The sequence below is a fragment of the Oncorhynchus mykiss genome, chromosome 6 (assembly GCF_013265735.2).
Source record: "Oncorhynchus mykiss isolate Arlee chromosome 6, USDA_OmykA_1.1, whole genome shotgun sequence".
NCBI lineage: Eukaryota > Metazoa > Chordata > Actinopteri > Salmoniformes > Salmonidae > Oncorhynchus > Oncorhynchus mykiss.
Window position 1 is genome coordinate 59937397 of NC_048570.1, and position 26653 is coordinate 59964049.

At 42.3% G+C, this 26653-nt stretch overlaps 1 protein-coding gene across 1 annotated transcript; it reads right to left on the bottom strand.

Annotated features, from left to right (window-relative positions):
* On the bottom strand, positions 1-26547 carry LOC110526936 (V-set and transmembrane domain-containing protein 2B). Its single transcript, XM_036980619.1, has 5 exons — positions 25856-26547; positions 24942-25129; positions 24064-24093; positions 23032-23431; positions 1-1042 (listed from the first exon to the last, which is right to left on the bottom strand). Exons 1-5 carry the CDS (start codon positions 25926-25928, stop codon positions 954-956), a joined length of 780 nt encoding a protein of 259 aa, XP_036836514.1. The 5' UTR covers positions 25929-26547; the 3' UTR covers positions 1-953.
* Between the last annotated feature and the right edge of the window lie 106 nt (positions 26548-26653).

Genomic DNA, 26653 nt, shown 5'->3' on the forward strand with positions numbered 1-26653 from the left:
ACGCTTTGATGTCAATTTTTATTTAAAAAAAACAACAACTTTTATTTCAACTGGTGTTGGCAACATACCAATACGTTTTTTTTGTTTGTTTTTATAAATGAATGTCTTACCTTTTGACCACCAAATCTTTAATAAAAATAAACATTATTGAAGGTGACTAACAACAACTATGGTAATGTGTGCCTTATTTAATCAAAATATATAAGGTCATATTTGTATACATCATGAAACAAAGCTTGAGAAATCATAAGAGAGAGAGAGAGAGAGAGAGAGAGAGGGGCAACAGAACTACATAAACTCACAGTCTCCATGAATGAACCAAACATAAAAAAGCCCCATCTTTGATGTCTGTGAAAAAACATGATGTGTTTCTGTTCAACAGCTCATGCAAATCAACTTAAACAAACATGAGTGGATCTCTTTTAGAAAAAAAAATATTTAAAAAATCTAACAAAAGCAGATATGATCAAAATAATTTCAAAATCCTGAAAAATGACTTCCAAATAAAATCCATAGAACTGAAAATATAACACAAATAGAAAATAAAACGTAAAAACGTATCCACCCGAAAATAAATAAGAACAGCCATGCATGAAGCACGGCAGATACTATTTGGAAACTGGATGCAGCGTTTAGTGGATGTTGGTTGTGTGTATGACACAGAGGTGAAGTTCCTATTCACATAGATTCCTTGTTTCATGCTTCTCATACAATCCATATGAATCCAGTTCTTAGACGTGTCCTCTATTAGTCCCAGTCAGAAGACCACCGTCTCCTCCTTCCCCTTTTCTTTCATTCAGTCCTTATATCATCAGTCCTTTCTTCTCCTCTCTTTGCCATTAGTTTCCTCATCCTCAGTGATGTGCCATAACGGTTTACATCTATATATATTTCCCTTTCGTTGTTTGGTACATAAAGTTAACACTTTCGGGTCGTCGTTTGGTTGAAGTCTCTTACTGGGCAAACAGGAAGGGGAGGAGCTTATGCAGGATCAGGAGAGTGATGAAGAGGAACGGGTCAGTGGTGGTAATGGCTCCAGAACCTGGCCAGACAAAGAAAACCAGAAGGGGTAGAAAGGTCAGTGGAAATGTCTCTGTGCTTCAAATCAAACCTGCACACAGAAACTGAGGAGAGATACAGTGTTAAGACAGTACCATGGATGCCTGGCTGTGGTGAATGGGAACAATGGGGGATCCTCCAGAATAAAGGAAGCTCACAGTAGCTCATGATGGCTATTAACTCCCTGCGAGGAGTAGAATTCTGTATTACCTGGGCCATATTTCACACAATTATAGCTGACAAAATGGCAGTCGCAGAAAATCTCAAATCTACTTTCGTTCACGCTTCTGCTGCCACTTGAAGATAAAGGTGAGATAGAGGTGAGAGTTTCATCCACATTGCCTGGCTACCTTTGAGTAGATGAAATGGCAGCATCTACTTATGCTGATGGTTTTGTACAGGAAAGGTGGGAGACATCCCGGGGTAGAACCTGGCTATGAGGAATAGTGGCCCTTGGATATAGCTCCTAATCCCTGTTTGACACGTTTCATTTCCTGTTTGAGCAGTAGAGCAACTGCTGGCTAAAAGCTGTTTCATTACGACACAAGCACACTCTCTCACACGGGCACACATGCTTGTTTACACACACACACACACACACACACAAGTGCAGAAACGGACACGCACGGTTACACGAAAAACAGACCCCAACAAACAAAAATCAGGCCAGATGGATTTTTCAGATCACACACACACACACACACACACACACACACACACACACACACACACACAGAGAGAAACAAGCGTAATGAGTCAATGTTTAACTAGGCTGGAGTTTCTGTGACAGCTACAGTGTGAAACAGCAGTCTGTTTTTTCATTCTCGTGCCTTCCCCGGGCCATGCCCCACAACACGTCCATACACCAACGTTTCCATCATCCCCCAGCCCAAAGACACAGCATCAACTCAAAGACATGAACTCTACCACACGCAAGCAGGGCAATACACGTGCTTAACCGTGACTTACAAGACTCACCCGGAGCCAGGCCAGCTGTCTTAATCCCAAACAGAACTGCAGTGGATTCAGGACAAAATGGCGTGGAGTGAGAAAGCGTTAGACCAAATGTCTTTCTCCGTACTTTGCTGATTTGTTGATTGGCTCTAATCTTCGCATCAATTCCCCTTGTTTCTCCCTCATTCCACTTCTATTGTTTCAATCTCTCATGTCCCTCCAGCCGCTCTCTGTTTATGTCTCTGGCTCTGTACCTCTTTGTAAACTGTATCTGTTCTTTTGTGTCCCACCCTCATTTTATTTTTTGCCACATTTCTCTTTCTTTGCCCTTTAAAATCTCTCTCTAGCTAACAATTGAATACCATGAAAAAAAATAAAAATAATAATAATAATAATAATCTCTCTCTATCCTATCTGCACTCTCTCTGTCTTCCATGGTCATTGAGTAGATTGGCTATAGAGTGATGGACAGCATCTGGAGAGGGCAGCTTATCGGACCCTCCTCACCAAGGATACAAATGACAGGTGTTTATTTGAGGCTATCTGGAGACAGCCGGCTCTGACGATCCCTGTCAGTCACCCTGCCCCTCGTGATGCACCCCACCTCAGCCCCAATCAGACCCTTACAATCACCCCTTATGGCAGGTGCTTACACAGACATCTTTAAAATGTCCAATCCAATCTAAATTTGTTGAACAAATGATTTCCTGAGAGAAATCGTGATAACATACAACCACCTTAGTATTAGAAAAGCACTTTGGGATTGAAATGTGGAAACAGAGCAGGATTATCAGTTGTGGTATTGGTAAGGACCAGAGGACTGCGTCAGATCACCTTTTGAAATGGGTTAATCACGCAATGTGTGAATGATCCACATCTGGTAAAAAGGTCATATCTGGTGTTGATAGATATTAATTTAGCACTTGGAAAACCCACACTTTTCAGCTACACCGTTTGAGAAACCAGAACTTCTTCTCACACACTGATGCCTGTAACATGTATATAACATCTTTGGCACAAAACTCTATTCTATGTTCTATTCTACTCGATTCTATAGAATATTCTAGAACTTCATCAGACTCAAGGAAACGCTATTATTTACATTAAATCAATTGGTTCACCCTGTGTCATCTGTGGCAATGTTTATCAGACACTCTCCTACTCAGACAATTAAAATATGTGTTCATTGTAGATGGAATTCAGGTAAAGTTATGTTAAATACAAAGGTCAAACAAAAGCCATGAAAATAACAAAATGAATAAACCCACACGAATCAGCTAAAACCTGAGAACTTCTCCTAGGACCATTGTAGCCAGAATCACTCCGCACGTTAACACAGCAGTCACCAAATGTGTAACACCAAGGCATTACTCCATCCACACTCATCCCCCTACTGGAAGCACTACATACGAGAATAGAAAACATCAGGGATTGTAACATACTCTCTTTTACGGAAACATGGCTCTCTCGCGATATGCTGTCGGAGTCGGTACAGCCACCCGGACTCTCAGTGCATCGCGCCGACAGGAATAAACATCTCTCTGGGAAGAAGAATGGCGGGGATATAGGTTTCATGATTAACGACTCATGGTGTAATTGTAACAACATACAGGAACTCAAGTCCTTTTGTTCACCTGACCTAGAATTCCTCACAATCAAATGCCAGCCGTATTATCTCCCAAGAGAATTCTCTCAATTATTGTCACAACGGTATATATCCCACCTCAAGCCGATACCACGACGGCCCTCCAGAACTTCACTGAACTTTGTGCAAACTGGAAACCATATATCCCGAGGCTGCATTTATTGTAGCTGGGGATTTTAACAAAGCAACTTTGAGAAAAAGGCTACCTAAATTCTATCAGCATTTCGACTGTAGCACTCACGCTGGAAAAACACTGGACCATTGTTACTCTAACTTCCGCGATGCATACAAGGCCCTCCTCCACCCTCCTTTTGGCAAATCTGACCATGACTCCATTTTGCTCATCCCTTCCTATAGGCAGAAACTCAAACAGGAAGTACCTGTGCTAAGACTATTCAATGCTTTTCTGACCAATCGGAATCCACGCATCAAAATTGTTTTGATCATTGGGATATGTTCCGTGTAGCCGCAGAGAACAATATTGATGTATACACTGATTCGGTGAGTGAGTTTCTAGGGAAGTGTATTGGAGATGTTTTACCCACTGTGACTATTAAAACCTAACCTAACCAGAAACCGTGGATAGATGGCAGCATTCGAGCATAACTGAGAGCGCGTACCACTGCATTTAACCATGGCAAGGCGGCTGGGAATATGGAAGAATACAAACAGAGTAGGCAATCCCTCCGCAAGGCAATTAAACAAGCAACATTTCAGTATAGAGACCAAGTTGAGTCGCAATTCAACGGTTCAGACACGAGACGTATGTGGCAGGGTCTACAGATAATCACCGACTACAGAAGGAAAACCAGCCACATCGCGGACACCGAAGTCTTGCTTCCAGGCAAACTAAACACCTTCTTTGCCCGCTTTGAGGATAATACAGTGCCACCGTTGCGGCCTGCTACCAAGGACTGTGAGCTCTCCTTCTCCATGGCCGACGTGAGTAAGACATTTAAACGTGTTATCCCTCGCAAGGCTGCCGGCCCAGACGGCATCCCTAGACGCGTCCTCAGAGCATGCGCAAACAAGCTGGCTGGTGTGTTTACGGAAATATTGAATCTCTTCTTATCCCAGTCTTGGGTCTACGCATGCTTCAAGATGGCTACCATTGTTCCTGTACCCCAGAATGCAAAGATTACTGAACTAAATGACTACCGCCCCGTAGCACTCACTTCTGTCATCATGTAGTGCTTTGAGAGACTAGTCAAGGATCATATCACCTCCACCTTACCTGTCACCCTAGACCCACTTCAATTTGCTTACCGCCCCAATAGGTCCACAGACGATGCAATCGCCACCACACTGCACACTGCCCTATCCCATCTGGACAACAGGAATAGCTACATATGTTAGAACGCTGTTCATTGACTATAGCTCAGCATTCAACACCATAGTACCCTCCAAGCTCATAATTTAGCTTGAGGCCCTGGGTCTCAACCCCACCCTGTGCAATTTGGTCCTGGACTTCCTGACGGGCCGGAACCAGGTGGTGAAGGTAGGAAACAACAACTCCACTTCGCTGATCCTCAACACTGGGGACCCACAAGTGTGCATGCTCAGCCCCCTCCTGTTCTCCCTGTTCACCCATGACTGCATGGCCATGCACGCCTCCCACTCAATCGTCAAGATGACACAACAGTAGTAGGCTTAATTACCAACAACAACGAGAGAGCCTACAGGGAGGAGGTGAGGGCTCTCGGAGTGTGGTGTCAGGAAAATAACCTCTCACTCAACTTCAACAGCACAAAGGAAATGATCGTGGATATCAGGAAACAGCAGAGGGAACACCCCCCTATCCACATCGACGGGACAGCAGTGGAGAAGGTGGAAAGTTTTAAGATCCTCGGCATACATATCACTGACGAACTGAAATGGTCCACCCACACAGACAGTGTGGTGAAGAAGGCGCAACAGCACCTCTTCAACCTCAGGAGGCTGAAAAAATGTGGCTTGTCAACCAAAACCCTCACAAACTTTTACAGATTCACAATTGAGAGCATCCTGTCGGGCTGTATCACAGCCTGGTACGGCAACTGCACCGCCCACAACTGCAGGTCTCTCCAGAGGGAGGTGCGGTCTGCACAATGCATCACGGGGGGAAACTACCTGCCCTCCAGGATACCTATAGCACCTGAAGTCACAGGTAGGCCAAAAAGATAATCAAGGACAACAACCACCCGAGCCACTGCCTGTTCACCCCTCTACCATCCAGAAGGCGAGGTCAGTACAGGTGCATCAAAGCTGGGACCGAAAAACAGCTTCTATCTCAAGGCCATCAGACTGTTAAACAGCCATCACTAGCACAGAGAGGCTGCTGCTTACATTCAGACTTGAAATCATTGGCCACTTTAATAAATGGAACACTAGTCACTTTAATAATGCCACTTTAATAATGTTTACATATCTTGCATTACTCATTTCATATATATATATATATATATATATATATATATATATATATATATATATATATATATATATATATATACAGTGCCTTGCGAAAGTATTCGGCCCCCTTGAACTTTGCGACCTTTTGCCACATTTCAGGCTTCAAACATAAAGATATAAAACTGTATTTTTTTTGTGAAGAATCAACAACAAGTGGGACACAATCATGAAGTGGAACAACATTTATTGGATATTTCAAACTTTTTTAACAAATCAAAAACTGAAAAATTGGGCGTGCAAAATTATTCAGCCCCTTTACTTTCAGTGCAGCAAACTCTCTCCAGAAGTTCAGTGAGGATCTCTGAATGATCCAATATTGACCTAAATGACTAATGATGATAAATACAATCCACCTGTGTGTAATCAAGTCTCCGTATAAATGCACCTGCACTGTGATAGTCTCAGAGGTCCGTTAAAAGCGCAGAGAGCATCATGAAGAACAAGAAACACACCAGGCAGGTCCGAGACACTGTTGTGAAGAAGTTTAAAGCCGGATTTGGATACAAAAAGATTTCCCAAGCTTTAAACATCCCAAGGAGCACTGTGCAAGCAATAATATTGAAATGGAAGGAGTACCAGACCACTGCAAATCTACCAAGACCTGGCCGTCCCTCTAAACTTTCAGCTCATACAAGGAGAAGACTGATCAGAGATGCAGCCAAGAGGCCCATGATCACTCTGGATGAACTGCAGAGATCTACAGCTGAGGTGGGAGACTCTGTCCATAGGACAACAATCAGTCGTATATTGCACAAATCTGGCCTTTATGGAAGAGTGGCAAGAAGAAAGCCATTTCTTAAAGATATCCATAAAAAGTGTTGTTTAAAGTTTGCCACAAGCCACCTGGGAGACACACCAAATATGTGGAAGAAGGTGCTCTGGTCAGATGAAACCAAAATTGAACTTTTTGGAAACAATGCAAAACGTTATGTTTGGCGTAAAAGCAACACAGCTCATCACCTTGAACACACCATCTCCACTGTCAAACATGGTGGTGGCAGCATCATGGTTTGGGCCTGCTTTTCTTCAGCAGGGACAGGGAAGATGGTTAAAATTGATGGGAAGATGGATGGAGCCAAATACAGGACCATTCTGGAAGAAACCCTGATGGAGTCTGCAAAAGACCTGAGACTGGGACGGAGATTTGTCTTCCAACAAGACAATGATCCAAAACATAAAGCAAAATCTACAATGGAATGGTTCAAAAATAAACATATCCAGGTGTTAGAATGGCCAAGTCAAAGTCCAGACCTGAATCCAATCGAGAATCTGTGGAAAGAACTGAAAACTGCTGTTCACAAATGCTCTCCATCCAACCTCACTGAGCTCGAGCTGTTTTGCAAGGAGGAATGGGAAAAAATGTCAGTCTCTCGATGTGCAAAACTGATAGAGACATACCCCAAGCGACTTACAGCTGTAATCGCAGCAAAAGGTGGCGCTACAAAGTATTCACTTAAGGGGGCTGAATCATTTTGCACGCCCAATTTTTCAGTTTTTGATTTGTTAAAAAAGTTTGAAATATCCAATAAATGTCGTTCCACTTCATGGTTGTGTCCCACTTGTTGTTGATTCTTCACAAAAAAATACAGTTTTATATCTTTATGTTTGAAGCCTGAAATGTGGCAAAAGGTCGCAAAGTTCAAGGGGGCCGAATACTTTCGCAAGGCACTGTATATATATATATATATATATATATATATATATATATATATACTGTATTGTATACATCTATTACATCTTAGCCTATGCCGCTCTGACGTTGCTCATACATATATTTATATTTATATATTCATATTCCATTCCTTTACCTATATTTGTGTGTATTAGGTATTTGTTGTGCAATTGTTAGATATTACTTGTTAGATATTACTGCACTGTCAGAACTGGAAGCACAAGCATTTCGCTACACTCGCAATAACATCTGCTAACCATGTGTATGTGACCAATACAATTTGATTTGATTTGATTTATTTGTTTACTCTCATAAGAGCAAACACTGCTCCAACTCCAAATTCACATGACACTCTGTCGGGATCTGTCTTGTTTATCTTTGAACCATGTTTTAGTACCAGTGGATATCTCTCTGTAGGAATGACATTGCTTTGCCTTGAGGTTCAGATGATTCTCCCCTGAGTTTTGAATCAATCAAAGCATACACTTAACCTCAGGACACCTCAGTGTCTGTAAGAGCATCTGTCTACTGCAGATAAATCATTTAGCCAATATTTTACATCCAATGGAAATGCAGGTTTGTGAGAGTAACCTCGACCTTTAAAAATGCAATTAATTCAATAGTCTATTTAACTGCCGACAATCTGCTATACTTCATATAACCCACCACATTCATATATTCGTAAACTAAAACCTGGACATTAGGTTAAGAAGTCATCTGTGGTGTATGAAGTGGGGGTGTTGAAATTTGGGAAATGAATGGGCCCAACACATTATTTGGAGATCGCATTCCAGCTCATTGGGGCCAAAGGGAAGCAGAAACAATATACCTTTCATACAGTGTACAACACTAGCTATGACTCAGCTACATGCCCTGTTCGCACAATAATTACTGTCATTAGTACACCAACGCTGTGAGGTTGGAAGGTTCCACACTTGATTTCTCTTCTCTCTCTCCCTCTCTCTCTCTCTCTCTCTCTCTCCCTCTCTCCCTCTCTCCCTCTCTCATTTTCTCCCTCAAACATTAGCAGACGTTGAGAATTTACCTAAAACAGAACCCCTTGGTTAGATACAAGTGTTTCTGTAGAGTAACAGCTATGCACTGTGTAGACCTGTAACTAATGGCCATTAGGATGACATCACTATTCTCAAAGGTTACGGTTGGCATCTGCTAGAAGGGGGATGATTAGGAATCGCATATGGGGGAGAACAAACAAAGAGAGACAGAGAAAAAAAGAGGGAACTATTGACAGGTGGTTGACTTTGTTCTATTCGTTTAATTGGACTGAACATACATAGAAGGATTTTGTATGATATTTTCTCTGGTGTGTGCCTAAGTTTGTCATCATGGATACATACAGGTCAAAATTCAACGTTCTCTTTCGTTAGGGGGAGGTTGAACTCCAACAGGCTTCCTCACCACAAGGAAACAAAAAGCCTTGGAAGTTCAATAATACAAGCTGAGGGCGAGGCAAACAAGGCCTCCTCCACCACTTCACCCTCAGCTTGCAGTGCGCCATAGGTTTTTTAACTCTGACTGCTTGGGGTAGCTGCAACAGAGAGAACTGCTACATAGATCTACCGTTATGGATAGCCAGCTACCATTGTTCTCTATGTGTCATGTAGTGTCTTTCCTTATAGGTGAAAGTGACCACTCATTGAAGTGAGAACTCTCCACCTCTCTACCACTTATCCCACTGTCTCGTGGTATTGGATGAGCTATAGGCAGCAACACAAAGGCCCAATAATAATAGAGTAATGTAAAGTTCCCATAACCATCCAGCCATCATCTATCACAGAGATGACAAAACCACCACAGTGTCTATTGCCAGGTGAAAAAAAATTAACGGAAGTCAATCAACACCACATTGGGAGAAGTAAAGTACCTTCCCGCACAGTCTGACAGTTACCTAACACTTGTCATAATTATCCTTGGAGAGGAGACTGACACCTGAAAAAACACATCAGCCTGTTAACATGCAGACACACACAGTGGCCATTACCTCAGACGAATGTGCTCTCTCACATTGCTACCTCCCTCGCCAAGTCTTCACAAACGGACAGGAAAAACAACCATGTCCAATATACAGTTTATAATATTTAAATTAATTTGAACCACATTTGATAGTAATGCAACTAACAGGTATACATGGCATAAACACACACACAAACACACATAGGATGAGATAGACTGGGTGTTTAATGAGGGATTGAGACAGCTGTCCAGCCAGAGACAAGTACTCTTGGGTAGGTGTATTTGAGTGAGCTCTTGCAGCATCTACTGTCTGGCTGTCCTATTGCTCTATGCCATCCTCCTCACCTCCTACCAAACAAGCTCACCTGCCAAGTCATTGCTCCCGAACTGCTGAGTGAACACAGTCAGTTTTTAATATTTTTTCATATCCTATTGCATAGTCAACTGCTCCTACTGCTCTCTCTCTCATACCTCACTTTCATTGTGAATAATACAAACAGCAACATTATTGAACTACCTCCCACAGTTACGGTTGAAGTCGGAAGTTTACATACACTTAGGTTGGAGTTATTAAAACTCGTTTTTCAACCACTCCACAAATTTCTTGTTAACAAACTGTAGTTTTGGCAAGTCGTTTAGGACATCTACTTTGTACATGACACAAGTCATTATTCCAACAATTGTTTACAGAAAGATTATTTCACTTATAACTCACTGTATCACAATTCCAGTGGGTCAGAAGTTTACATACACTAAGTTGACTGTGCCTTTAAACAGATTGGAAAATTCCAGAAAATGATGTCATGGCTTTAGAAGCTTCTGATTATTGACATCATTTGAGTCAATTGGAGGTGTACCTGTGCATGTATTTCAGGCTTACCTTCAAACTCAGTGCCTCTTTGCTTGACATCATGGGAAAATCAAAAGAAATCAGCCAAGACCTCAGAAAAAAAATTGTAGACCTCCACAAGTCTGGTTCATCCATGGGAGTAATTTCCAAACGCCTGAAGGTACCATGTATAAACACCATGGGACCACGCAGCTGTCAAACCGCTCAGGAAGGAGACACGTTCTGTCTCCTAGAGATGAACGTACTTTGGTGAGAAAAGTGCAAATCAATCCCAGAACAACAGCAAAGGACCTTGTGAAGATGCTGGAGGAAACAGGTACAAAGTATCTAGGTCCACAGTAAAACGAGTCCTATATCGACATAACCTAAAAGGCTGCTCAGGAAGGAAGAAGCCAATGCTCCAAAACCGCCATAATAAAAGCCAGACTACGGTTTGCAACTGCACATGTGGACAAAGATCATACCTTTTAGAGTAATGTCCTCTGGTCTGATGAAACAAAAATAGAACTGTTTGGTCATAATGACCATCGTTATGTTTTGGAGGACAAAGGCGGAGGCTTGCAAGCTGAAGAACACCATCCCAACCGTGAAGCACGGGGGTTTTAGCATCATGTTGTGGGGGTGCTTTGCTGCAGGAGGGACTGGTGTACTTCATTAAATAGATGGCATCATGAGGGAGGGAAAATTATGTGGTATATTGAAGCAACGTCTCAAGATATCAGTCAAGAAGTTGAAGCTTGGTCGCAAATGGGTCTTCCAAATGGACTATGACCCAAAGCATACTTCCAAAGTTGTGGCAAAATGGCTTAAGGACAACAAAGTCAAGGTATTGGAGTGGCCATCACAAAGCCCTGACCTCAATCCTATAGAAAATTTGTGGGCAGAACTGAAAAAGCGTATGCGAGCAAGGAGGCCTACAAATCTGACTCAGTTACACCAACTTTGTCAGGAGGAATGGGCCAAAATTCACCCAACTTATTGTGGGAATCTTGTGGAAGGCCACCCTAAACGTTTGACCCAAGTTAAACAATTTAAAGGCAATGCTACCAAATACTAATTGAGTGTATGTCACAACCTGACCTTTTTTATGTCTCTATTTTAGTTTGGTTGGGGTGGGCATTCTATGTTTTGTGTTCTATGTTTTCTATCTCCATGTGTTTGGCCTGGTATGGTTCCCAATCAGAGGCAGCTGGCAATCGTTGTGTCTGATTGAGAACCATACTTAGGTAGCCTGTTTTCCCATTTTGAGTTGTGGGTGATTATTTTCTGTTTAGTGTTGTGTGTGAGTACCTGACAGAACTGGTGCATTTGGTTCTATTTTTGTCTTGCTTCAGTGTTCCGGTTTTAATAAACAGCATGGACACTTACCACGCTGTGCATTGGTCCGTTATTTCCTACTCCTCAGAAGAGGAGGAGAATCGTTACAGTGTATGTAACGATTCTAGGAATAAATCTCAGGAATTGTGACAAACTGAGTTGAAATGTATTTTGCTAAGGTGTATGTAAACTTCCAACTTCAACTGTACATCCACAATGTGGAATATTTCCACAAACCAAATGTTCCTTTTAATCACGCAGTCCGTAATCAATATAGATAGTCAATAAAATTCTATTTAGAATATTCCAGTGAATTAGTTTGATGATTATTCAATTAATGATCAAAGTATTAGCGGTTCACATTGTAATTGGCTTTCAGATTGGCCTATATACAGGTTGATATTGTGAAACAAGTGAGGCGAATTACTGAGATACGTAAAAAATAATAATATTTCAGATGAATTTAAAGTAAGGGAAAACAGTATTGTATATTATGCTTGGGAGGTGCCACAAACAAAGAGATGTGATGAGATTAAAATCTTTACAATAATATTATGTTTCTAATGTTGAAAAATGCTGGGATTAGTAATTGTGATTCCATGGAGGGTTGTTTTCACAGTTCAAAGTTTCAACAAGGTTCCGTTTCACTGCTAAGTAGTAGATTTTCTGTTAGTGAACTGAGAACCTAGAGGAACATTCACAGCTGTGCAGTCGCCACACATTCCGCTCTGAATTCATGATAGACAACCTCCATCCCCAAAGTGTTAGTTAGCCACTGATCCTCCATGGGACTATCTATCTGGTTCCCTGTGAAGCACTGGAGAATGGTGCACTGCAAGTTTATGTTATCACAGCAAGGCCGCCAAACCCCCAGATGAAAAATGAAAATGTGAGAGGCAATTTGAGACACCTGACAGTGTGCTGAGGGCGCGGCTTATCTGCCACATGCCCGTGGCATTTCCCCTTTAATATTAATTGTTTCTGCCACTCAGCCAGGTGACATTGCAGAAAAGTGACAGATGCACGCATTTCCCGAGAGGTGGGCAGATCGCATTTTTTCCCCCCTCAGCTGTCGTTATTGTGGTAAGACAGGAGAGGGCCAATCTTTCAAATATGCCAGGGTGCTTTTTAACCTTCACAATCTGTTGACAAATATGTTGAGGGGTTCACTTAAATTTTTTTTTTTAAAAGCCAAGACAAATTCTGTGTCCCTCCGTTCAATGTAAGTGTCAGGGAGGCACTTTCACATGGATTAATTTACTGTATTTGATTTAGTCTGTCAGAGATACATGACGAGAGACAGAGAAGCAAATATTGACCAGCCAATTTGAAGTAATATAGCAGCCATGAGCAAACAGTAAAATATGAAAAATAATATCCCTCAGATTATCCTAAATAAACAGGTGAGCTTGCCTTGCTCTGTCATGTACAATCATGTTTAAACAACAAGCCCAGAAGTCAGTCTGTAATACCTCTAAACCTTAGAGGATGTTGTTTTTCGATACTAAATCAGAATTTAGAACTGAAGCACACAAGTATTACTACTCAGTATGAGGCATATATGAAAGTCGATCAGTCAATTCAATTGCCCTGACAATGCCTGACCTTAGCTCGTTGTGTAAGCAAAGCAGAGCACAATTGTACTCAAGTCTACCAATCAAACAGTGAAAAGGATTCTGATTTTAGAATTTAAAATTACCTAGCGGTAATATTGAAAAATCGATGACATTAGACTATTTGGACATTTAGGTTAATGAGAGAGAGAGAGAGAGAGAGAGAGAGAGAGAGAGAGAGAGAGAGAGAGAGAGAGAGAGGAGAGGAGAGTCCGTGAACTGGCAGTGGTATTGTTTGATTTTCTTGCCAAATGGCCGCTTCTGTCTCGCTTCGCTAAGGACAGGGCTGGCCGAGCATGCTGATTCCACAGTGCCAGTTCCTAGGAGAGGGCATTTAACGTGCTCCAGGCTATGCTCACGTCCACAGTACATGTCCAGGATGGCAGCATCAGTGTTATGAACAGTCCAACACGAGGAGGACTAACAGCATGGTGCCATTCTATTAGCTTGGTGTTTTTTGCATGATTACTCCTCGGTTGGCAGTTAGCTTCATTCAGAAAGTAAGGGATTCGACTCAAATAGAGGACCAAATGGATCCCTGGCCTCTGGATGAGAGTCTGCTAAATGACTAACATGTAGAAGTAAATGTATGCTCTGATTACTAAATTGCACAACACTGTTGGTTACATTTTCAATAGAACTCTAGGCTCTGTAGATGGCATTGGCTTCAAGCATACATTTAGATATACGTGTTGTTGGGTGACATTACTGAATCAGAAGTCTGGACTAGTTGTGAAAGCAGAGGTGAAGCACTGCACTCAAGGACACAGGTAGAGTTGTAAAAACTGTAGAAATATTTCCCCTGGAGTCCTCTCCTCCAGTCATGGCCCGCCAGCTTTCCTCCTCTGCCCTGAGGACAAAGCCCCAGCGAGGAGAGAACAGCCATCCCGACTCGCCACAACATACGTTGAGCAGGCACAACACTGAGTAAGATAGACACAATAGGGAAGGAACACAGAATGGAACTCCCCACCAAGTCTCCTCCAAGGGCCTCTAAGGTCTTTTTAAAAAACCCTTGAGGACCCCCAAGTAAAGAGGTCACAACCCTGGCAACAGCCTATCATTAGAGGAGGGGACTTTTCTACATTACCCTGCAAACCACCAACGCACTGACAGCAATAGCCAGGAAAGAGGAGGAGAAGTCTGGACACATGCTTCCAGCCAGAGAAATGAACATGGTCTCCCTGGCTGCTTTCACATCATGTCTGTACACACACGCAGGCACAATCAAAACATACATCAGCACACATGCTAATGCACATAAACAGACAAGTGTGATCCCACATACTGAGAAATAAAAGTATCCACCTTCCCTATCCCCAGCCAGACCACCACTGCGCCAGCAGCTGTAAGTCTGATATGGCAGAACGGAGAATGAAACTCTCCTGCGGAGTCTGTGAAATTTAATTATTCAGCAGTGCGCTTCATCGATCAGTAGCGAGTCTGGCGTGTGAGATAACCCCATGCTCGCTCTCTCCAAAGGCTACATTAAGGCGCTCTCACGTTATAATGTGGAGATCATGAGGAGACATATCCATTGTGAATCATATCTTCATCATTTCTTTCTCGGTATGGTGGACACTATAAAGGCAAGAACATGTCACTCTCCTCAGTGGGTAATTGTAAGTATTCACCCCCCGTTGGATTTTCCACATTTTGTTGCATTACATAGTGTGTATGAAAATGATTAAATTGTGATTTTCTGGGGGGGCATCGAGCAAGACAAAAATATTCCAATATCAATGTGAAAGAAAACACACATTTACTTTGATTAGATAAGTATTCACCCCTGAGTCTGATAAAACGAATACATATATGTTAGAAACAGCTTCTGCAGTTGTTACAACTGTGAAGCTTTCTGGGTAAGTCTCCAAGAGCTTTCCAGATGGTTTGTGAAAAACTGTAACTTGGCGACTTAGGAACATTCACTGTCTTCTTGGTAAGCAACTCCAGTGTAGATTTGGCCTTGTGCTGTAAACTCAGCAAAAAAAGAAAGTCCCTTTTCAGGACCCTGTCTTTCAGAGATAATTAGTAAAAATCAAAATAACTTCACAGATCTTCATTGTAAAGGGTTTAAACACTGTTTCCCATGCTTGTTCAATGAACCATAAACAATTAATGAACATGTACCTGTGGAACGGTCGTTAAGACACTAACAGCTTGCAGACGGTAGGCAATTAAAGTCACAGTTATGAACACTTAGGACACTGAAGAGGCCTTTCTACTGACTCTGAAAAGCACCAAAGGAAAGATGCCCAGGGTCCCTGCTCATCTGTGTGAATGTGCCCTAGGCATGCTGCAAGCAGGCATGAGGACTGCAGATGTGGGCAGGACAATAAAGTGCAATGCCCGTACTGCAAGACGCCTAAGACAGCGCTACAGGGAGAAAGGACGGACAGCTGATCGTCCTTGCAGTGGCAGACCACGTGTAACAAAACCTGCACAGGATCGGTACATCCGAACATCACACCTGCGGGACAGGTACAGGATGGCAACAACAACTGCCCGAGTTACACCAGGAACGCACAATCCTTCCATCAGTGCTCAGACGCAATAGGCTGAGAGAGGCTGGATGGACTGAGGGCTTGTAGGTCTGTTGTAAGGCAGGGTGTCACCAGACATCACCGGCAACAACATCGCCTATGGGCACAAACTCACCGTCGCTGGAACAGAAAGAACTGGCAAAAAGTGCTCTTCACTGACGAGTCATGGTTTTGTCTCACCAGAGGTGATGGTCGTATTCACATTTATCGTCGAAGGAATGAGCGTTATACCGAGGCCTGTACTCTGGAGCGGGATCGATTTGGAGGTGGAGGGTCCATCATGGTCTGGGGGGGGGGGTGTGTCACAGCATCATCGGACTGAGCTCGTTGTCATTGCAGGCAGTCTCAATGCTGTGCATTACAGGGAAGATATCATCCTCCCTCATGTGGTACCCTTCCTGCAGGCTCATCCTGACATGACCCTCCAGCATGACAATGTCACCAGCCATGCTGATCGTTCTGTGCATGATTTCCTGTAAGACAGGAATGTCAGTGTACTGCCATGGCCAGCGAAGAGCCTGGATCTCAATCCCATTGAGCACGTCTGGGACCTGTTGGATCGGAGGATGAGGGCTAGGGCCATTCCCCCCAGAAATGTACGGGAATTTGCAGGTGCCTTGATGGAAGAGTGGAGTAACATCTCACATAAAATCTTGTGCAGTCCATTAGGAGGAGATGCACTGCAGTACTTAATGCAGCTGGTGGCCACACCAGATACTGTTACTTTTGATTTTGACCCCCCTTTGTTCAGGGACACATTATTCCATTTCTGTTGTTATTCCATTTCATGTCTGTGGAACGTGCTCAGTTTATGTCTCAGTTGATGAATCTTGTTATGTTCATACAAATATTTACACATGTTACGTTTGCTGAAAATAAACACAGTTGACAGTGAGAGGACATTTCTTTTTTTGCTGAGTTTATGTTATTGTCCTGCTGAAACATGAGTTTTTCTCCCAGCGTATGGTGTAAAGCAGACTGAAGCAGGTTTTCCTCTAGTATTGTGCCTGTGCCTAGCTCCATCCTGTTTCTTTTTATCCTGAAAAACTCCCCAATCTTTGCCGATTTCAAGCATGCCCATACCATGATGCAGCCACCACCATGCTTGAAAATAATGAGTTACTCAGTGAAGTGTTGTGAAGGATTTGCCCCAAACATAAGTCTTTGCATTTAGGCCAAAAAGTATTTTCCTTTGCTGTGTTTTGTTTCTCCCAGTATTACTTTAGTGTACAGTATATATATATATATATATATATATATATATATATATATATATATATATATATATATATATATATATATATATATATATATATATATATATATATATATATATATATATATATATATATATATACAGTGCCAGTCAAAAGTTTGGTTCAAGGGTTGTTCTTTATTTTTACAATATTTACATTGTAAAATAATAGTGAAGACATCAACACTATGAAATAACACATATGAAATCATATATTAACCAAAAAGTGTTAAACAAATCAAATTATATTTTATCTTTTAGCTTATTCAAAGTAGCCACCCTTTACCTGGGGCGGCAGGTAGCCGAGTGTTTAGAGCATTGGGCCAGTAACCAAAAGGTTGCTGGATCAAATCCCTGAGCTGACTAGGTAAAAATCTTTCACTCTGCCCCCGAACAAGGCAGTTAACCTACTGTTCCCCGGTAGGCCGTCATTGTAAATAAGAACTTGTTCTAAACTGGCTTACCTAGTTAGATAAATGTTTATTTTTTTAAATGTTTTTTTTATATATATATATATATATATTTTTTACATATCTTGATGACAGTTTTGCACACTCTTTCCCTCAACCAGCTTCATGAGGTAGACACCCGGAATGCATTTCAATTAACAGGTGTGCATTGTTAAAAGTTAGTTTGTGGAATTTCTTTCCTTCTTAATGCATTTGAGCCAATCAGTTGTGTAGTGACAAGGTAGGGGTGGTATACATAAAATAGCCCTATTTGTTAAAAGACCAAGTCCATATTATGGAAAGAACAGCTCAAATAAGCAAAGAGACAGTCCATCATTACTTTAAGACATGAAGGTCAGTCAATTTGGAAAATGTCAAGAACTTTTAAAGCTTCTCCAAGTGCAGTCGCAAAAACCATGAAGCGCTATGATGAAACTGCCTCTCATGAGGACCGCCACAGGAAAGGAAGACCCAGAGTTACCACTGCTGCAGAGGATACGTTCATTAGAGTTAATTGCACCTCAGATTGCAGCCCAAATAAATTCTACAATAACAAGCACATCTCAACATCAACTGTTCAGAGGGGACTGCGTGAATCAGGTCTTCATGGGTGAATTGCTGCAAAGAAACCACTACTAAACACCAACAAGAAGAAGAGTCTTACTCGGGCCAAGAAACATGAGCAATTGACATTAGACTGTCCTTTGGTCTGATGAGTCCAAATGTTTGATTTTTGGTTCGAACCGCCATGTCTTTGTGAGACACAGAGTAGGTGAACGGATTATCTCTAAATGTGTGGTTCCCACCGTGAAGCATGGAGGATTAGGTGTGATGGTGTGGGAGTGCTTTGCTGGTGACACTGTCAGTGATTTATTTGAATTCAAGGCAATCTTAACCAGCATGGCCACCACAGCATTCTGCAGCAAATAACCATCCCATCTGGTTTGCGCTAATTGGGACAATCATTTGTTTTTCAACAGGACAATGACCCAACACACCTCCAGGCTGTGTAAGGGCTATTTGACCAAGAAGGAGACTGATGGAGGGCTGCATCAGATGACCTGGCCTCCACAATCACCCAACATCAACCCAATTGAGATGGTTTGGGATGAGTTGGACAGCAGAGTGAAGAAAAAGCAGCCAACAAGCACTCCGCATATGTGGGAACTAATTCAAGACGGTTTGAAAAGCATTCCAGGTGAAGCTGGTTGAGAGAATGTCAAGAGTGTTCAAAGCTGTCATCAAGGCAAAGGGTGGCTACTTTGAAGAATCTCAGTCAGTTTTCAGTTAGGTCAGTTAAGATCACCACTTTATTTTAAGAATGTGAAATGTCAGAATAATAGTAGAGAGAATTATTTATTTCAGCTTTTATTTCTTTCATCATATTCCCAGTGGATCAGAAGTTTACATATACTCAATTAGTGTTTGGTATCATTGTCTGTAAACTGTTTAACTTGGGTCAAACGTTTTGGGTAACCTTCCACAAGCTTCCCACTATATGTTGGATGCATTTTGGCACATTCCTCCTGACAGATTTGGTGTAACCGAGTCAGGTTTGTAGGCCTCCTTGCTTGCACATGCTTTTTCAGTTCTGACCACAAATTTTCCGTAGGTTTGAGGTCAGGGCTTTGTGATGGCCATTCCAATACCTTGACTTTGTTGTCCTTGAGCCATTTTGCCACAACTTTGGAAGTATGCTTGCGGTCATACTCCATTTGGAAGACCCATTTGCAACCAAGCTTTAACTTCCTGACTGATGTCTTGAAATGTTGCTTCAATATATCCACATAATTTTCATCCCTCATGATGCCATCTGTTTTGTGAATTGCAAAAGTCCCTCCTGCAGCAAAGCACCCTCACAACATGATGCTGCCACCCCGTGCTTCACTGTTGGGATGGTGTTCTTCGGCTTGCAAGCTTCCCCATTTTTCCTCCAAACATAACAATGTTCATTATGGCCAAACAGTTCTATTTTTGTTTCATCAGACCTTTCTCCAAAAAGTACCATCTTTGTTCCCATGTGCAGTTGCAAACCGTAGTCTGGCTTTTATTGTGGCGGGGGCTTCTTCTTTGCTGAGAAGCCTTTCAGGTTATGTCGATATAGGACTCATTTTACTGTGGATATAGATCATTTTGTACCTGTTTCCTCCAGCATCTTCACAAGGTCCTTTGCTGTTGTTCTGGGATTGATTTGCTCTTTTCGCACCAAAGTACGTTCATCTCTAGGAGACAGAACGTGTCTCCTTCCTGAGCGGTTTGACGGCTGCGTGGTTCCATGGTGTTTATACTTGCGTACCTTCAGGTGTTTGGAAATTGCTCCCATGGATGAACCAGACATGTGGAGGTCTGCACTTTTTTCTGAGGTCTTTGCTGATTTCGTTTGATTTTCCCATGATGTCAAGCAAAGAGGCACTGAGTTTGAAGATAGGCCTTGAAATACATCCACAGGTACACCTCCAATTGACTCAAATGATGTTAGTTAGTAAGCCTATCAGAAGCTTCTTAAGTCATGACATCATTTCCTGGAATTTTTCAAGCTGTTTAAAGGCACAGTCAACTTAGTTTATGTAAACTTCTGACCTACTGGAATTGTGATACTGTGAATACCTCGTGAAATAATCTGTCTGTAAACAACTGTTGGAAAATGACTTGTGTCATGCACAAAGTAGATGTCCTAACCGAATTGCCAAAACTATAGCTTGTTAACAAGAAGCAAGATATATATAATTATATACATATACTATATACTACATCAAAAGTATGTGGACACCTGCTCTTCGAACATCTCATTCCAGAATCATAGGCATGAATTTGGAGTTGGTTCACCCTTTGCTGCTGTAACAGCCTCCGCTCTTCTGGGAAGCCTTTCCACTAGATGTTGGAAAATTGCTTTGGGTACTTGCTTCCATTCAGCCACAAGAGCATTAGTGTGGTCGGGCACTGATGTTGAGCGATTAGGCCTGGCTCGCAGTCGGCATTCCAATTCATCCCAAAGGTGGTTGATGGAGTTGAGGTCAGAGCTCTGTGTAGGCCAGTCAAGTTCTTCCACGCCGATCTCGACAAACTATTTCTTTATGGACCTTCCTTAGTGCACAGAGGCATTGTCATGCTGAAACAGGAAAAGATCTTACCCAAACTGTTGCCACAAAGTTGGTAGCACAGAATCATCTAGAATGTCTTTGTATGCTGTAGCATTAAGACTTCCCTTCACTGGAACAAAGGAGCCTAGCACAAATCTGCTAGGCCATGGAAACCCATTTAATGAAGTTCCCAACAAACAGTTATTGTGCTAAAGTTGCTTCCAGAGGCAGTTTGGAACTTGGTAGTAATTGTTGCATACGAGGACAGACCATTTTTACTCACTAGTGGCTTCAGCACTCTGCAGTCCAGTTCTGTTAGCTTGTGTGGCCTACCACTTCACATCTGAGCCCTTGTTGCTCCTAGACATTTCCACTTCACAATAACAGCACGTACAGCTCATCAGGCCAGCTCTAGCAGGGCCAAAATTTGACGAACTGACTTCTTGGAATGGTGCCACGTTGAAAATCGCTGAGATCTTCTGCCATGCCATTCTACTGCCAATGTTTGTCTATGGAGATTGCATGGCTGTGTGCTTAATTTTATGCACCTGTCATCAACAGTTGTGGCTGAAATAACCGAATCCACTCATTTGAAGGGGTTTCCACATACTTTTGTATATATACAGTATATGTAGTGCATTCTGAAATTATTCAGACCCCTTCCCTTTTTCCACATTTTATTACGTTCCAGCCTTATTCTCTAATTGATTAAATTGTTTTTTTTTTTACCCTCACCAGTCTACACACAATACCCCATAATGACAAAGAAAAAACTGTTTTTTAGAAATGTTGCTAATTTATAATATGTAAAATGTAACATCACATTTACTTAATTATTCAGACCCTTTGCTCAGTACTTTGTTGAAGCACATTTGGCAGCGATTACAGCCTCGAGTCTTCTTGGGTATGACGCTACAAGCTTGGCACATTTGTATTTGCGGAGTTTCTCACATTCTTCTTTGCAGATCCTCTCAAGCTCTGTCAGGTTGGATGGGAAGCGTCGCTCCACGGCTATTTTCAGGTCTCTCCACAGATGTTCGCCTGAGTTCAAGTCCGGCCTCTGGCTGGGCTGCTCAAGGACATTCAAAGACTTGTCTCGAAGCCACTCCTGTGTTGTCTTGGCTGTGTGCTTAGGGTCATTGTCATGTTGGGAGGTGAACCTTTGTCCCAGTCTGAGGTGCTGAGCACTCTGGAGCAGATCAAAGATCTCTCTGTACTTTTCTCCGTCCATCTTTCCCTCGAACCTGACAAGTCTCCCGTCACAGCCATTTAACTCTGTAGCTGTTTGAAAAACACCAATGGCCTCATGGTGACATCACTGATCTGTTTCCATCTTGTCCTGGAGCTTACTTCAAAAGGACAACTGTGTCTTTGTTGTTTTTGGGTGGTTTAATACGTCATCCACAGCATCATTATTAACTTGACCATGCTTAAAGTGATATTCAATGTCTGATTTGTCATGGTCAACAATCTACCAATCACTGCCCAGTCTTTCAAAAGCTCCCTGGTCTTTGTAATTGAATCTGTGGTTGAAATTCAATACTGAGGGACCTTGCAGATAATTTATGTATGGGGGCCAGAGGAAGGGATAGTCATTCAAAAATCATGTCAAACCATATTATTTCACACAGAGTGAGTCGATGTAATTTATTATGTGATTTTGCCAAAACAAAAGAGGTGAATACTTTTGAAACAACTGCATTTTAGTTATTTAATTTGTAGGCCTATTCATTTGTTAACCTTTGTAGAATATTCTTTTCACTTTGACATTATGGAGTATCTATGATACCCACTGTATATATACACCTTCCCTCACTCTCCATAGTCTGACTATAGGCATATATGTCCCAGCATGTATCATTTGTATTTATTTATTAAGGTAAGATGAACTAATCAATACCTCCCCTTAAGAAACACTGCCCTGTAAGAAATATAATTATATGTAACATGTGTTGTACTCTACAAGCATCATCAAATGTATTATTTGTATAAAAAAAACATTATATTATTCAATGACAATGAAACTGTCAGTGTAATTTATCATTCACTTTAAAAAGGACAAATCACTGGTCAGAATGACATGTCTGACTGGAGATTGAGGAGAAACACACACAAACTCACGTATTCTCGCCCTATATCACTAGGTGTCACTGTTGCACTTTAACTTACCTGCTCCATGCTGCTGTCGGAGGATGGCCGCATTGCCGGGCCTCGGAGAAGCTGAGGACTTTGCTGCGGAGGCAGTGGTCGTCGTGCTGGCGGGGAGGGGGCCATGTCCTGCTGGAGGAGGCACGCGAGGCTTTCCCTGACCCGGCTCAGAGGTAGCCCGCCCCCCTGCCACCGCGTCCTTGCTGTTCCTCAGTGGCCATCTATTCTGGATGTGGGACACGGCCTCCTCGGCCACCATGCCATCACGCGGAATCACCCGGAGGGTGGCTTGAACCTTGTATTCCTGAGTCTCGTCGGAGTACAAGTCGGAAACTCGGCACTCGTACACCCCCTCGTCCTCCTTCCGCACCTTGGACAGACTCAGCCTGTGAGATATGGCGCTGCCCTGCACCCTCACAGTCTACAAAGAGAAACAGAAAAGAAGAAATTGCTACATATACAATATAACCTGTTGGTTTCAACAATAAATATGTCTATATCAAAGTAGACTAGGCCAGCCACTCATTAGACTACTGCCACATATGTATCACGCGATGAGGGCATATGCGTTTGATAGCCTAAAGCCCTATTATCCAAAAATTCAAAAACGTTTGGAGATTTAATGCTGCCTGTTGTTTGGCAAGTGTCGGAATACATTTCAAAACAAGATGAGGCTATATTTATATTCCAAAGGCGACATGATAATGGTGAGCCAGCCAGGTTGTGGACAACTGTACAAAATGGAGTCCTAAGTCTAGAAAAAAATGCTTGGAAAAATTCCCACCAGAGGCCTGGCCAGTTACCTCCATAACTTGTGCTAAATTATTGGCCTTCCGCCTTCATAGTGCCACTTGGCCATATCATGTGGCTAGCCTTGAATAACAAAATACACATTTTATTGCTCAAATGCATTATGGCACTTAACTGTGCAGCCATATCCAAATACTAAAAAAAGCAAACATTTGAAGAAATCAGATAGATATCTCCGCTATGATAAAGTTTTAACGTGAATGCTTCAGCTGGACATGGTCAGTGACAAAAGGAAACACTTACGCTTATTTTTGTGGCATCCTTTTGAGTGACCTGAAACCAGAAATGTGTCGAAGTGTTATGGTCAGCCAGAGACACAAGACTGCATAATACTCTATTGTATAGCAATTACACGTTTTGATATGAGCCTCACCACAATGGAATTCCCTCTGTGCAGTTTTGAATCGCTTTCGACAGTGTAAAATAGTTTCTACAACTGCGCGCATTAGCATCAGCAGCATGGACAGCAACAGTTGCGCTGTTACCAAACTTGTCCCAAACAGCGTGCATTGACATCAGCACCTTGGACAGGGACTGCTGGATTAGCTCTCAGCTGTCATAAATAGTCGTTTGTGTTTTCTAGTGCATGTTTAATGTGGTTAAATAACAGAGCAGAAACTACAGATGGGGTTGTTCAATGTCCATGAGTCGATTGCAACAGCGGCGCAGAGGGCGTAATCACATCACAGTTATCCAACAGCATTATGGAATATTCCAACACGGGCATTTCCGCCGCATGCATGAGAACTCTCCCTGGACTGATTTTAAAAGCCAACAAATGCCATTTGTATCATTAGTTGTGTCGTCCCCCCTCCCGCCCACCCCAATACACCCCCCCACCCCCACCCCTTCTTAATATAAATGGCCACACAGTGTTAATAATCTCCAGTATTTCCACTCACATGCATTTAGTTGGCAACATGTTGTAATACAGTCCATCAAATAAATAGCGACATATGTCGTACATATGGCGATGCCATCATGAAAAGACAGATTGCACACAGCCGTAGCTGTCAGTGTCAATCACTTTTGGTGCAACTTCGAACATATATACAGACCCCCTCTCAGTAGCTGCCCGGGAGCTGCCCAACCTGCCTTCCCTGTCATGGGGACAGCATTACCTTGGCTCTGTTCGCAGGAGCGCTTATTTGCAGTTCGTGTACATGTTCTTTAGGTGTTGTCTCCTTTAGGTACCACCACTGGATTTCAAGCGAGAAGGGCGATGATCCGATGGCCCGAAAGGCGCACGGCATCTCAACGTCTTCTCCCTCACTGACACTCGCATCTTTGGGCACTTCAGTAAATGTAGCTACCATTGGGAAAAGACAACAGATATAATAGATTAAATGGTGGAATAACAAATTAACAAAGGTCTGAGATTACGTAGCCTCATGACAGACAACTGAAATGCGCTTTAGTGATATCCGTAACCAAATTGATCTTTATTCCGCAATACAATCATATTCAAGTTGCCATTCAATCTAAAATATCAGTTTATAATAGTTTAAGACTTAAAATAGACAATGAAGCAATGACGCAAAGGTAGCCTACACAACTAGGCATATTAGCGTTATGTGACCCGTGCACTGTGATTTGAAATGACCATGGCTTTTGATATAACCTGTAACACAATAAATACAAGTATTTGGTCACCATAAAATTACTAATTAGTGTTGCTTTACGTGTTTTGAGAGATCGTGTTCATTTAGCATTAGGCTTAGCATAACTGAGGAGATGTGGACATTATGTATAACTCCCGAAGCACAGTTTTGACATGTGTTCGTCTAATACTTTATTCCTATCAATCTATTTTCTCACCCACTTATCATTTAATCGACAACGTAATTTGATTTTTTTTCTTATAACGATCAAGTTACTGCAGCAGAATAATGCGCTTGACTTCAAATAATGACCGGGTCCGGTCCATATCACAACAGCTTGAAATCAAAAATCTAACGACAGGGGCTGTTCGTTTGACAGCATTTGTGTTGACCATCAATAGCACGGCATGCCACGACTGACAAAGTTGACTTACCATTTACACAGAAGAACAAGGGTGCGTTAAGAATTAAATAATAAAGGACGCCGTTGAGTCCTCGTTTTTCCATCTCATAGATAGGCTAGGGCAGTTAGATTAGAGAGCGCGTAAAGACGGTCATTTGACCACAAATGTATCTTTATAACATCAGCATTTCCATTTCCATGATGGGCAAGCGTTGGTCTCTGATCTGTTGGGTTATTCGTCTGCTTTTCCAAAGATTTAGGATATTTCACAAGATCCAAATAACGTACTCCAATATGTTTTCCTGCCAGCCAGGCGAAAAACGTACAATCCAAAGGTGCGAACCAGAATACCCTCTCTTGATTAGTGAGAATGTTCTGCAGCTACTCTATATTCTGTTGTTATCCCTTTATAACTGTGATTCCTTATTTCCTGATGTGCTTCAGGTCGAACCCAAACTTCTTCTCGGCTGAAAGAAACCTGCTCATTCTGCTTTCCACATGAAGGGAAGGTTTCCCGGGCACTTCTCCAAGACCCATTACATAACCATCCTTGTGTCCGCTCCCATAAAGAGGACCTGCCGAGGACGAGATTCCTGTGTTTTGTACTAAGACCTGGAGGATCAGTAGATAGTTCCCAGCTTCGCGAGCGGATCCCTTTGCTTTGTGTGCGAGTGCATATCAGCGAGGAGGCGCTTTAGCATTTCCAAACCCACTAACTTAGTGTGGCATGCGCGCGACGCCACCGATAGCCTGACTCCCGTTGAAGCCTAATCAACCCTTCCCTCAAATCAACGCGCGGCTCAACCTATGAGGACAATTCTCACAACCT

What these genes read in the sequence shown, in the direction of transcription:
- LOC110526936 (XM_036980619.1), bottom strand. Translation starts at nt 25,928, where the DNA reads ATGGAAAAACGAGGACTCAACGGCGTCCTTTATTATTTAATTCTTAAC. An exon ending in CTTGTTCTTCTGTGTAAATG is followed by an intron (nt 25,130 to 25,855) that starts GTAAGTCAACTT and finishes TCCCAATGGTAG; the next exon opens with CTACATTTACTGAAGTGCCC. An exon ending in CCGACAGCAGCATGGAGCAG is followed by an intron (nt 1,043 to 23,031) that starts GTAAGTTAAAGT and finishes TTGTCTGGCCAG; the next exon opens with GTTCTGGAGCCATTACCACC.